The sequence below is a fragment of the Cucurbita moschata genome, unplaced genomic scaffold, assembly GCF_002738365.1.
Source record: "Cucurbita moschata cultivar Rifu unplaced genomic scaffold, Cmos_1.0 Cmo_Scf00006, whole genome shotgun sequence".
Lineage (NCBI taxonomy): Eukaryota > Viridiplantae > Streptophyta > Magnoliopsida > Cucurbitales > Cucurbitaceae > Cucurbita > Cucurbita moschata.
Window position 1 is genome coordinate 1,711,975 of NW_019268522.1, and position 12,681 is coordinate 1,724,655.

General features: G+C 42.4%; 2 protein-coding genes across 4 annotated transcripts; both read left to right on the forward strand.

Moving 5' to 3' along the window:
* The first annotated feature begins 2,885 nt into the window (after positions 1–2,885).
* On the forward strand, positions 2,886–7,488 carry LOC111444307 (alpha-crystallin domain-containing protein 22.3-like). Of its 3 annotated transcripts, XM_023082363.1 has the most exons (4): positions 2,886–3,061; positions 6,070–6,428; positions 6,623–6,754; positions 6,951–7,488. In XM_023082363.1, the coding sequence occupies exons 1-4, from the start codon at positions 3,045–3,047 to the stop codon at positions 6,995–6,997; spliced, it is 555 nt and encodes a 184-aa protein (XP_022938131.1). In that variant the 5' UTR covers positions 2,886–3,044; the 3' UTR covers positions 6,998–7,488. The 3 variants fall into 3 exon arrangements, with proteins under 3 accessions (XP_022938131.1, XP_022938129.1, XP_022938130.1); XM_023082361.1 differs by having other exon boundaries at positions 6,623–7,488; XM_023082362.1 differs by having other exon boundaries at positions 6,626–7,488.
* Positions 7,489–8,131: 643 nt separating this feature from the next.
* Positions 8,132–12,674, forward strand: LOC111444305 (mevalonate kinase-like). Its single transcript, XM_023082359.1, has 5 exons — positions 8,132–8,430; positions 9,898–10,138; positions 10,213–10,466; positions 11,771–12,184; positions 12,338–12,674. The coding sequence occupies exons 1-5, from the start codon at positions 8,298–8,300 to the stop codon at positions 12,454–12,456; spliced, it is 1,161 nt and encodes a 386-aa protein (XP_022938127.1). The 5' UTR covers positions 8,132–8,297; the 3' UTR covers positions 12,457–12,674.
* The last annotated feature ends 7 nt before the right edge of the window (positions 12,675–12,681 follow it).

Consider the following 12,681-nt stretch of genomic DNA (forward strand, 5'->3'; position numbering starts at 1 on the left):
AAAAAAAAAAAAAGGGCCCCCGCCGAAAATCACGAGATTTCGGCGGGATCCACTCAGGTTCCCGTAAACCCTAGGAGTGGCCACCGCCTTTAGGGAGAAGGGAGCGCTAGTGTGGTGGGAAGCAGGAGGAAGCCAACGCGCCACCGGAGAACGGACGAGCGACGACGCACCCACCGGCGACAATAGCCAAGCCCTGCGAGTTGGACCGTCGGGACTTTTGGACGAGGGAGACGCAGCGCCGGCGCGGGTTCCCCCGGCATTCGGCGAGACCTCTCAGCCAGCGTGCAGCCCGCGTTCGGACACCACCCCAGAGCCTCGTCCCCTTTGTGGCCCAAGCCGGAGGCGTTCCAGAAACCCTGCGCCGGCGGTGTTCGTCGCAGCCATCGATTTCTGCTCCACCGGCGGCTTCGCGAACCTCCGGTTCGGCTAAGTGCGGCTTGGCGGCTCGACATCCGAATAGTATACCAATTCCTAGGTTTTCGACCCTTTCGAAGCCATTTTCGCCCTCGTTTCAACCATTTGAGAAGGTAGTTAGGCGCTGGAGTTAGCGTTGTGGGCGACTTCGGTCAAGGCCAAGGAGGTAAGTAACCTTACTGTTGGCGTTAGTTATGTATGTATGTTGGTGCGTGCCCTGTGGCCCTTGCATGCACCATAGGTGGTTGCTGTATGCTAGGTTAGATGTTTCTTGCCGTGAAATGCTACGCATGCTTTGTTTATGTATGTGATTCTTGTAGTGAATTGCTAGGTATGCCATGTTTATGAATATGATGTTGTGGCGCGTTTTGTCGCCCTGTATGCATGATGAGCTTGATTGACATGTCATGATTGTAATAAGAACCCCACATACCATGAATAAAATGACTAGTATGCTAGGATATGCTTGCTCAATGTGGACCCGGTTATGCTATGATATGCTTGCCCAATGTGAACCTGGTTATGCTATGTAATGCGGCGAGGGGATGGAGCGTCGTAGGTGTAATGACATGGAGGTAAACCTTAAGAACCTCATGCACGCTATGGTTATGTACTTGGGGCACTCCCCCATTATGCTACTGATGGTAAGGATGCGTATATTCGATATTGTGTTCGCCACGATATCATGCAGGCCCTCCTTTGTCTGTGGCGTCCGATATTGTATGTCATACATACCCGACCAAGCCAGGCCCAGGGAGCTCGCTTGCGAGCTCGCCTGGTGGGCCCACAGTCACACACGTGGGCCATGTGTGGGAAATTACCATGCATCCACCCCCGCCCGGACAAGGCAAGGGCTTAAGGCCATGGGAAGGAATGGAAGACAAACCTCTCTCTCAGTTCCGTTCTTCTAGCAGTGTGCGGCATGTATGGTAACGATGTGTGACATGTATGGGTATTTCTGTGTGACATGTATGTGTGTTGTGTGCGTCATGTATGTGTATCATGTGCGACATGTAGATGTACTGTGTGCGACTGCTTGTATCCGAATGTATGAATATATGCTTAACCCCAACAGTGGGGCGACTTACTGGGTATTTTATATAATACTCAAGCCACGTGCTACCAATATTTTTCAGGAAAGGGCAAGGCTCCCATGTACGGGTGACGGTGGATGAGGCGAAGGGCCATGGAAATCTTGAGGAGGGTTTGTTGTGTCGTAGCGCCTGTTGGGTTCTCTTGGGTTCTTAGCGAAGTGTTTATTTAGTCTCTGTTGATTACTTCTAGGCTAGGTTGTCGCATTGATTTTCTAGGTATGAACTGCTTAAATTGATGAATGCATTTCCGTTATCGAGACTGTTCCATGTGAGCCCTTTTCCTGTTGATTTGACGAGTATAAGGTAACGTCGCTAATTAGGGTGGGGAAAATTAGGGGCGTTACATGTCCACACCCTTATGGGGGCTAACGTCTACTCGGGAGAGGAAGTTTCCACATTTTTATGGGAGGGCCAGCGTCTACTATGGAGAGAATGTGTCCACACTCTTATGGGACCAACATCTACTAGGGAGAGGAGGTTCCACACCCTTATGGGAGGGCCAACGTCTGCTAGGAAGAGGAGGTGTCCACACCCTTATAGGAGCCAAAGTCTGTTAGGGGGAGGAGGTTTCCACATCCTTATGGAAGGGCCAGCGTCAACTAGGGAGAGGAGGTGTTCACACCCTTATGGGGGCTAGTGTCTACTAGGGAGGGGAGGTTTTCACATCCTTATGGGAGGGTCAACGTCTACTAGGGAGAGGAGGTGTCCACACTCTTATGGGACCAACGTCTACTAGGGAGAGGAGGTTTGCACACCCTTATGGGAGGGCCAGTGTCTACTAGAGAGAGAAGGTTTCCACACTCTCATGGGGTCAGTGTTTGCTAGGAAGACGAGGTTTCCACATCCTTATGGGAGGGCCAATGCAGGGAGAGAAGGTTTCACACCCTTATGGGGGTCGAGAGGAGGTTTCCACATTCTTATGGGAGGGTCAATGTCTACTAGAGAGAGAAGATTTTCCACACCCTTACGAAGGCCCAACATCTTTGGACTCTCAAACCCACTCCTAGTAGATATTATCAACTTTGGCCCATTACATATCGTCATCAGCCTCGCAATTTAAAAACACGTCTACTAGGAAAAGATTTTCACATCCTTATAAGGAATGCTTTGTTCCCCTCTCTAACCGATTTGAGATTTCACACATACACATCTCTAATTGTATAATCATACATCACAGTGCGATTGTAGTATGACCCAATTTTAATTTTTTTTTAGTTCAATAACAACCTATTTTTATACCCTTTTAACTTAGCAGAAATTTCAATAATCTTAACTTTTAATGTTTATATAAATTCAACTCCCACATAAAACTCATGAATAAATAAATAAATAAATAAATAAATAATATATATATATATGTATATATAACCGCGCGAGGAGGATGCGAAGGGACGCACTTGACCGTATTCATCACAGCCCAATGCAATGCAATGTCGCTTATAAATTCATCTCCCACTGGCATTTCTCCTTGTCTTTAATACTGGATTCGTTGACAGAATCGGAACTCCCTTTTCCGAAGTCTCCGGCTACTTTCCGATGACTTCTCCGGCTAGGTATATTCTTCTTTTGACGTTCGATGTAACTACGGTGTCTGTATCTCTGTATCAGTTTTTAATCATCGGTTACTGCTGCTGTGGAGATTTTCTGTTTTCTAATTACTGTCTTCCGTTTATTGGCACTTGAACATTCTATTGTTGAAGAAGATAGGTATTAGGTCAAGGGTTTTTGGTGATAATGAGAAATGAACTGTTTACGGGTTTTAGAAGAATTGATGGAAATTTTTGTGCTCTATTTGTTTGCTATTGAATGTGTGTATGTGTAGTGGTTATTTTGCGGTGTTTTTGTTTTGAATTGGTGCGTAAGAGTGGAAATCAGGGGGAAATTTGTTGGAGATTTTGGCGATTTTAAAATAGTTGAGGTTCTCGGTAATGGGAGTTCGTGGATGAGCCTGAACTTTTGTCATCTATGGTTCTGATTGTATTTTGAGACGAGTTCTGTTCTTTGGTCGGTATGAAATTGGATTGAACGTAAGTGCTTGTTCATGGCTCTTCTTTTTGGACCTGAACTGATTTGATATTCTATGTACTTCACGGGTTCATGAGTTTTTCTTCTTTTTTTTGGAGAAGCTGAATTTTGGTTGACTTAATGGTTGATAAGAGCATGTAATAATAAAGGATTTAAGGAATGAGTTCAAGTCATGGTGGCCATCTGTTTAGAATTTAACAAGTGGTTTCAAATGGTTGTCTCTTAAGATTTGTCAAGGTGTGCGCAAGTTGTCTCAAAGATTCATAGATGTCAAAAAAGAAAAACACCTTAGTTATTTCCAACAATCTTACGTTTTTAGAAAAATGACACCGTGAGGAGAGGAAGAATAAGAAAAAGAAGGGCTGACTTGAGTTAAGTTATTGTCAACACTCTTACGTTTTTAGATATGTTAACCTTTTCTTAATCACAAATGATCAACACCTTAGTTGTTGTGTGTTACACCTTCCTCCATCTTAAGAATTTCTGTTTGTTGCTGTCTCGTTCTCTCTCTTGGTTGTGTAAACTCACCCGGATGTCCTAATTCACATAATATCCTATTGACAGCTTAGGCTAGGCATTACAGCATTTGATAGCCCAAGCACATGATTAACCTCGTGACAACTTTTTAGGCATGTGGCACTCTTTTGTATCTGTCCCTGTAGCTGTGAGATCCCACATCGGTTGGGGAGGAGAACAAAGCATTCTTTATAAGGGTGTGGAAACCTCTCCCTAGCAAACGCGTTTTAAAATCCTTGAGGGAAAACTTGAAAAGGAAAGCCCAAAGAGGACAATATCTGCTAGCAGTGGGCTTGGGCCATTACAAATGGTATTAGAGCTAGACACCGAGCGGTGTGTCAGCAAGGAGGTTGAGCCCCGAAGAGGACAATATCTGCTATCGGTGGGCTTGAGCCGTTACAAATGGGATTAGAGCCAGACACCGGGCGATGTGCCAACGAGGCGACCAAGCCTCGAAAGGGGGTGGACACGAGGCGGTGTGCCAACAAGGATGCTGAGTCCCGAAGGGGGTGGATTGAGGGGTCCCACATTGATTGGAGAAGGGAACGAGTGTCAGCGAGGACGCTGGCCCCGAAGGGGGTGTGGATTGTGAGATCCCACATTGGTTGGGGAGGAGAACGAAACATTTTTTATAAGGGTGTGGAAACCTTTCCCTAGCAGATGCGTTTTAAAAACCTTAAGGGGAAGCCCGAAAGGAAAAGCTCAAAGAGGACAATATCTGGTAGCGGAGGGCTTGGGCCGTTCGAGTAGCTTACCGTCCAGGCATTCATCTTTGCCTTCTTATATTAGTAACGGGAATAAATACTCTGGAAGAAACAAGTCCATTAAGTGAATCCTCTCTGTGACATTTTGGCATCAGTCTGAGAAAAATTTATTTACGCTTGAGAAATTTATTTTTTTTAAGGAGGTTATGTTTGTCAAGAGAAATTGTTGGAAATGGCTGTCAAAATCTGCCCTTCGTGTTCTATCACGGCTCATCTTCTATCTGTTGTTTCGACCACATGAACAACACCTCGGTGAAGAAAGGAAATCTTTAAGACTAAAATATCCTTTCTTATTCTTACTATTTTTCTCTTGAAAATCTGAATGCATTGGAATAATTTGACCAAATAGGTTATGCCTAGATATTTCATGATATGTTAGCATACTTTCCAATCTTTTATTTTCTATTTATAATTATACTTTGGTTCATTATAAGTCATATATCTCATATCTCGGTGGTGATATCTTTTATACTCTTCTCCCCTCACCCCTGCCTTACATGATGAGCTCATCACTTGCACGTAAACACTATATCACATACACACAAGAGGGTAGAAGTTTCCTTCACAATTTTTGCTTTTGGCAACGACTTTTGTCATAATCTCAGACTAGATTGTATTAGATGTCTGTCTCCCTCCTCAAATGCCCATTACAACACATCCAAGACCATCTTTTACTTATGAGTTAATTCTCTAAGGAAGAAATGTTCTCATTTGACTTGAGTAGGGACTGAACATGCTGTTGGACTGCTTATAGTATTGGTTCAATTTGGGAGTGTTTGCTATATCTTTTGTACCGTAGAGTTTAAAGACCCCCACCTCCAAGTGGTGGCCCTAGTTATATGAGCTCGGATGCTTGGAGATATCTTGGTGTCCCTGATTGGAAAACTATGTCCACCTCTGAGTTTCCTTTTTTTGTCATTTACTTTTTACATATGTTTTAAACTAAGAAAACGAAAAAATTGTTTTTGGAATTTGACTAAGAATTTAAATATTTTTTTAAGGAAGATGGAACACATCTTAGAGAAATGGTAAGAAAACAAGTACAATTTTTAAAAACCAAAATGGTTATCAAATGTAACCTTAATAATTCAAAATCTTTGTTCTCTCAAAGTAAGGACTGTTACAGGGATCCTTGATCACTACGTTTTTTAATTAGGAAAAGTAAGGATCTTAAAGACTCATCCTTCATGTCTGTTCAATAAACGGTATAAAGGAAAGCCATCAGACTATGTTTTGATCATATTACTGTCTTGCAGGGCTGAGGACACAAGAAAAAATGAGGCAGAACCATTAAGTCTTCGTAACCAGATTCTCGATGTGGCTCCCATCAATAGCATGCCATATATCGGTCCACCTCTACCACACAGCTACATTCCTTCTCCGCAAGCAGAAGATCCCGAGGCTGTGGTGAACGTTGGGCCTGCTATGGTATATTGTCCTCTGACAACCCGTCAAGAGTGGGACAATATTGTATCTTCCACCAAAAGCGGGGTTGCCCTCACTGGAACTGCAGCCATGGGAAAAGTTGGACCAGTTATCGGACGTGTGGACATCGGTGAGGATGACAATTCATACTTCTTCCGTGTCTCTCTTCCAGGGGTGGCTAGAGATCAAAGTGAGTGTTTGTTGAAATCAATCAGTTCTCTCTCACTTACTCTCCTACCATAATGTGCAGCTGTTAATGTTATCCTACCAATATCAGCACAAGATTGTTCTTAAATCTGTTGTTACATCGTCGCAATCATGTCGATTCCTGTTTCGGTGCACATGAAAACTATCTATTCTGACCAGACTATTGTTTTATGGCAGCAGACAGTTTCAGCTGCGACATGGACCCGGACGGGAAAGTGAAAATAATAGGAGTAACGACGACAGGCGAGAACATAGTATGTAAGAACTCACAAGTGTTTCGGATGCAGTCGAAAAATCTATGTCCACCAGGTCATTTCTCTATCACTTTTCAGCTACCTGGTCCTGTCAATAGCCTGCAATTTTCTGGTGCTTTTGGGGCAGATGGGATTTTAGAAGGCAGTGTAGCTAAAGGGTGATCAACAGGCTTAAATAGGGGGGGTGAGGCCTTTCTGATAAGGGAACAGGTCTATTAGGAAAGAACTTAATTTTTGCTCTGATTCCCTAGGAGATGCTTTTGAAGGACCTGCTGAATTTTCTCAACCAAGCTCCTAGAGAACACCACAATGCTATCGAATTTGTAGTTTTGTTGAAAGATCTGCTGCATAGAGAACAAGTAGGTCAGGTCATTTTACATCTTGGTTCGAGCGCTTGGCCTAGCTTACTAAGCGCTAGTTCGAGACTGGATAAGCAACCCCTTCGAACCTGGAGAAGGTGAGACGTCAGGTCATTTTACATCTTGGTCCAGGGGCATTGGCCTAGCGTACTAAGCGCTGGTTCGAGATCGGCCAAGCAATCCCTTCAGACTTCATTCCTCTCTCTTACCCTCTCTCTCTTTCTCCCTCCCACTTATTGATTGATTGAGTATTATCATTAGTAGATCCATTTTGGAGTATAATCAATTTCAAGTAAACCCATCATCACATTAAAAAGATGGTTGAAAATTGTGGTGAAAAAGGTGTATTGAAACCATTAGGATCGAATAGTTGACATTGAGATTGATTGACTAGTCTCATATGATTCAATCACTTTTTTTTATTTATCAATTTTCTTAGCTTGGGCTTGCACGTTTACATTCATTTAGTTCAATAACACATGATAGAGTAGATTCATATTTCAAACTTTGCTTGGTCGAGAAAAACGACAGTTTAAAATAATTTTTGTTTTAGGCTAATATTCGATCCTTACCCTACCAACCTTTTCAAAAATTTTATGTAATGTTCAATGTATGTGTTTATTTGGTCTTGGATTTTCTATTTTTGGTATTGAATTATATATTCTTGATATATATATATATATATAATGAAAATTTTATAACGTAATAAATGAAGAATAAACAATTTGATTGCCTAAAAAAATTGAAACATTGGTCCCATAATTAATTTCAATATTACTTATCATAATTAATTTAGATTTAATAAAAAAAATTTAATAATTTTAATAGTATTAAATGAGGTAGATAATCATAATTAGAGGGTAAAATGGTCAGAAAACATAACTAAAAAAATTAACAAATCCAAATGAATTTTTTAAAAAAATAAAGGTTTTTTTTTAAGGAAGAATAAAAAATAAAAACAGCACAATTAATTTTTGTAAAAATAACAATTTGTTAGGAACGAAAAGAAAAGGGGAGTTTTAACCTTTATTGAACCTCTTGTTTGGCAAGAAATTAGTGTTATTTTATTTTATATGATCATCGCCAGATGTTTGAGAAGAGCACTGAAAGTACTAGAAATCAAGCTGTTAAATTAGCAGCTTTTTCAATTCAACAACGTGCTTCGCTCACTGTGCTGTGCGGAGCTGCGGCACCCAGAAAAGAATTGGAGCTTCTTGTACTGAATTTCATTAGAAAATAATGGAAGTCAAAGCTAGAGCTCCTGGGAAAATTATTCTCGCCGGTGAACATGCCGTCGTCCATGGATCCACCGCCGTCGCAGCTTCCGTCGATCTGTACACTACAGCTTCAGTTCGATTGCCAAGTTCTTCAGGTATTCTCTCATTTGGGTTTGACTTTTATTTTGGTTTTTGGTACTGAAATCTCTGATTTGGTGGGTAAATTTGCGGATTGTTAGATTCTTTTGTGTGGGTTATTTAATTGATTGATACCCATATGAACATTGATGATAATTCTATGGTTTTTCGATCAATCCCATTTCGTTTTATGGGTTTTAATGCTTGATTTTGTGTAAATCTGGGTTGGAATCTGATTGTGTTCCTATTTCTAGTTTTCTGGGTGTTTTTCTTGTTCATGTTGTATTCATATTCACATTTCTGTGTTCTTGATTTGGATGTATGAAAATTGATTGAAACTCTTCTTAGTGTTCAAGAAAAGGAAGAGAGACGAGAACTTAGATGCAGATTTAAATACTGTTGAAGATGTCTAGCAGCTCTACCATTGTGATCTCTACTTCTTTGATCATTGCATATCAAGATTGTTTTTCTTATGATTGGAAAATCTTTGGGTGTGAGACCTCACATCGGTTGGTTGGAAAGCCCAAAGATGACTAGCGGTGGTCTTGGGCTGTTACAAACGGTATATGAGCCAGACGGTGTGCTAGCAAGAATGTTGGGCCCCCAAGGGGGTGGATTGTGAGATCCCACATCGGTTGGAGAGGGGAATGAAGCATTTTGTATAAGGGTGTGGAAACCTCTCCCTAGTAGACTCGTTTTAAAACCTAGAGGTGAAAGATCAAAGAGGACGATATCCGCTAACGGTGGGCTTGGGCTGTTACAAATGGTATCAGAGCTAGACATTGGGCAGTGTGCCAGCAAGGACGGTCGGCCTCCAAGGGGGGTGGTTTGTGAGATCTCACATCGATTGGAGAGAGAAATGAAACATTTCTTATAAGGGTGTGAAACCTCTTCTTAGCATACGCGTTTTAGAACATTGAGAGGAAGTTCAGAAGGGAAAGCCCAAAGATGACAGTATCCTCTAGCGGTGGTCTTGGGTTGTTACAAATGGTATCAAAGCTAAGCAATGTGTTAGCGAGGACGCTGGGCCCTCAAGGGGGTGGATTGTGAGATCCCACGTCGGTTGAAGAGGGGAATGAAGCATTCTTTATAAGGATGTGGAAACCTCTCCCTAGCATACGCGTTTTAAAACCTAGAGGTGAAAGCTCAAAGAGGACAATATCCCCTAGCGGTGTGCTTGGGCTGTTACAAATGGTATTAGAGCCAGACACTGGGTGGTGTGCCAGCGAGGACGTTGGGCCTCCAAGGGGGGTGGATTGTGAGATCCCACATCGGTTGGAGAGGGGAACGAAGCATTCCTTATAACGGTGTGGAAACCTCTCCCTAGCATAAGCGTTTTAAAATCTTAAGGGAAAGCCCAAAAAGAACAATATCTGCTAACGGTGGGCTCGGGCTCGGGCTCGGGCTGTTACATTCAGCATCTCATTAACTCGAAGGGTTTGTGCTCACTTTTCCTCTTCCATTTACATGCTTTGTTATATCAGATAAGGATGATACTGTGAAACTCCAAATGAAGGATCTGGCTCTTGAGTTTTTATGGCCAACTAGTAGAATCAAGGAAGCTTTGGGTGGATTTGTTGGTTCAATCTCAACTCCCACACCATGCCCTGCAGACTGCTTGAAATTGATGGCATCTCTGGTTGAGGATCAAAACATTCCCGAGGCGAAAATCGAGCTCGCCTCTGGAGTGTCTGCGTTTCTTTGGCTCTATTCTTCCATCCTAGGGTATGCATTTCATTACTGAAAGGCTTTATATATGTTAGCCTGTGCACACTTCATTTCACTTTCTATGCTTTCAGATTTGTGCCTGTTGATGTGACCATTACTTCTGAGCTTCCTCTTGGATCTGGCTTGGGATCATCGGCCGCGTTTTGCGTTGCACTTTCAGCTGCTCTGCTTGCTTTATCAGGTTCTGTAGATGTCGATCGGGAACGTCGAGAATGGATGGCATATAAAGAAGATGATCTTGTGTTGTTGAACAAATGGGCTTTTGAGGGTGAAAAGATAATCCATGGAAAACCCTCTGGGATTGACAATACAGTGAGCACATATGGTATGCAAAATCCATTTTCTTTAACATAATCTCTCCGCATTTTGTTCAATTGATTGTTTTATATTGGTCCCTACGTGAACTTCATAGGATTTTATTAGTCTTTGAAGTAAAGTGAACTCTTACACTTGGTATGCAAGAGAAATAGTGACAATTTGTGAGATCCCGCATTGGTTGGAGAGGAGAACGAAACATTCCTTTAAGGGTGTGGTAACCTCTCTCCAGTAGACGCGTTTTAAAACCGTGAGGTTGACGATGACACGTAACGAGCCAAAGCGGATAATATCTGTTAGAGGTGGGCTTAGGCCATTACGAATGGTATCAAAGCCAGATATCGAGCGGTGTGCTAGCGAAGATGTTGGGTCTCCCTCAAGGGGTGTGGATTGTGAGATCCTACATCGGTTTTAGAGGGGAACAAAGCATGCCTTGTAAGGGTGTGGAAATCTATCCCTAGTAGACATGTTTTAAAACTATGAGGCTGACGGCGATACGTAACGGGCCAAAACGGACAATATCTGCTAGCAGTGGACTTAGGCCATTACAAAAGGTATCAAAGCCAGATACCAGGCGGTGTACCAACGAAAACGTTGGGCTCCCCTCAAGGGGGGTGGATTGTGAGATCCCATATCGGTTGGAGAGAGAAAAGAAACATTCTTTATAAGGGTGTGGAAATCTCTCCCCAGTAGATGCGTTTTAAAACCATGAGGCTGACGACGATACGTAACGAGCCAAAGCGGACAATATCTGCTAGCGGTTGGCTTGGGCTATTACAAATAGTATCAGAGGCAAACACTGGACGGTGTGTTAGTAAAGATGCTAGGCTCCCCTCAAGGGGGGGTGGACTATGAGATCCCACATTGGTTGGAGAGGGGAACGAAACATTCCTTATAAGGGTGTGGAAACCTCTCCCGAGTAGATGCATTTTAAAACCATGAGGCTGACGACGATACATAACGAGCCAAAGTGGACAGTATCTGCTAGCGGTTGGCTTGGGCTATTACAAATGGTATCAGAGCTAGACACCGGACGGTGTGCTAGTAAAGATGCTAGACTCCCCTCAAGGGGGGTGGATTATGAGATCCCACATCGGTTGCAGAGGGGAACGAAACATTCCTTATAAGGGTGTGGAAACCTCTTCCCAGTAATGCATTTTAAAATCAGGAGGCTGACGGTGATACATAACGGGCCAATGGGCCAACTGTGCAACAGGTTTTATTTTTTATTTTTCGAGTAAAATCATATCATACTATCACTTGTTTGTTCATTCAAAGTTGAAATAAACAACGTCAGAAACTCTTATGTATCAGGCAGCATGATCAAGTTCAGGTCAGGCAGTTTGACCCTCATTAAATCCAATATGCCACTGAAAATGCTCATTACAAACACAAAAGTTGGAAGAAACACAAAGGCTTTAGTTGCTGGTGTTGCAGAAAGAACCATCAGACATCCTGATGCCATGAACTTTGTGTTTAACGCTGTCGATTGTGTAAGCAAGGAAGTATCGATCCTTATTCAGTCACCGGTCGATGACGATGTTTCCCTAACTGCAAACGAAGAAAAGTTAGCTGAGTTGATGGAAATGAATCAAGGTTTGCTTCAGTCGATGGGCGTAAGCCATGCAACTATCGAAACCGTCCTCCGAACGACATTGAAATACGAGCTAGTCTCCAAATTGACAGGAGCTGGAGGTGGAGGCTGTGTTCTTACACTGTTGCCTAACCGTATCCTTTTTCGGCGTAAACGAAATCATAGGGATTAAATTGAAACGAAAACAAACTAGGTAGACGAAAACGATATCTTAACCGACAATCCATATGTTGCATTGTTGTTATTGTCATTACAAGTTTATGTGTTTTCTTAACATTGTGAAACAGTACTTTCAGGGAAAGTTGTTGATAAAGTAATTGCAGAGCTCGAGTTGTGTGGATTCGAATGCTTCATTGCTGGGATCGGTGGAAGAGGGGCGGAGATCTTGTTTGGTGATTCACCTTGAATTCTCGAGTTGTTCTTTGAATGAAATAAACTCTTTTCTTTTCGTTTCTTTCATTCCTTTTATTAAGACTCATTAGCTGATTACTCCATGCATGTTACTTGAAGATTTTTCAAATAATAGTTGCCTTTTTAGAGGACTATCTTTGGTCTATAGGTCGGTCGGTCGAGATTTTTAATTGACTTGTCTTGAATAATTGAGAGGAACACTATCTCCATTGATACAAGG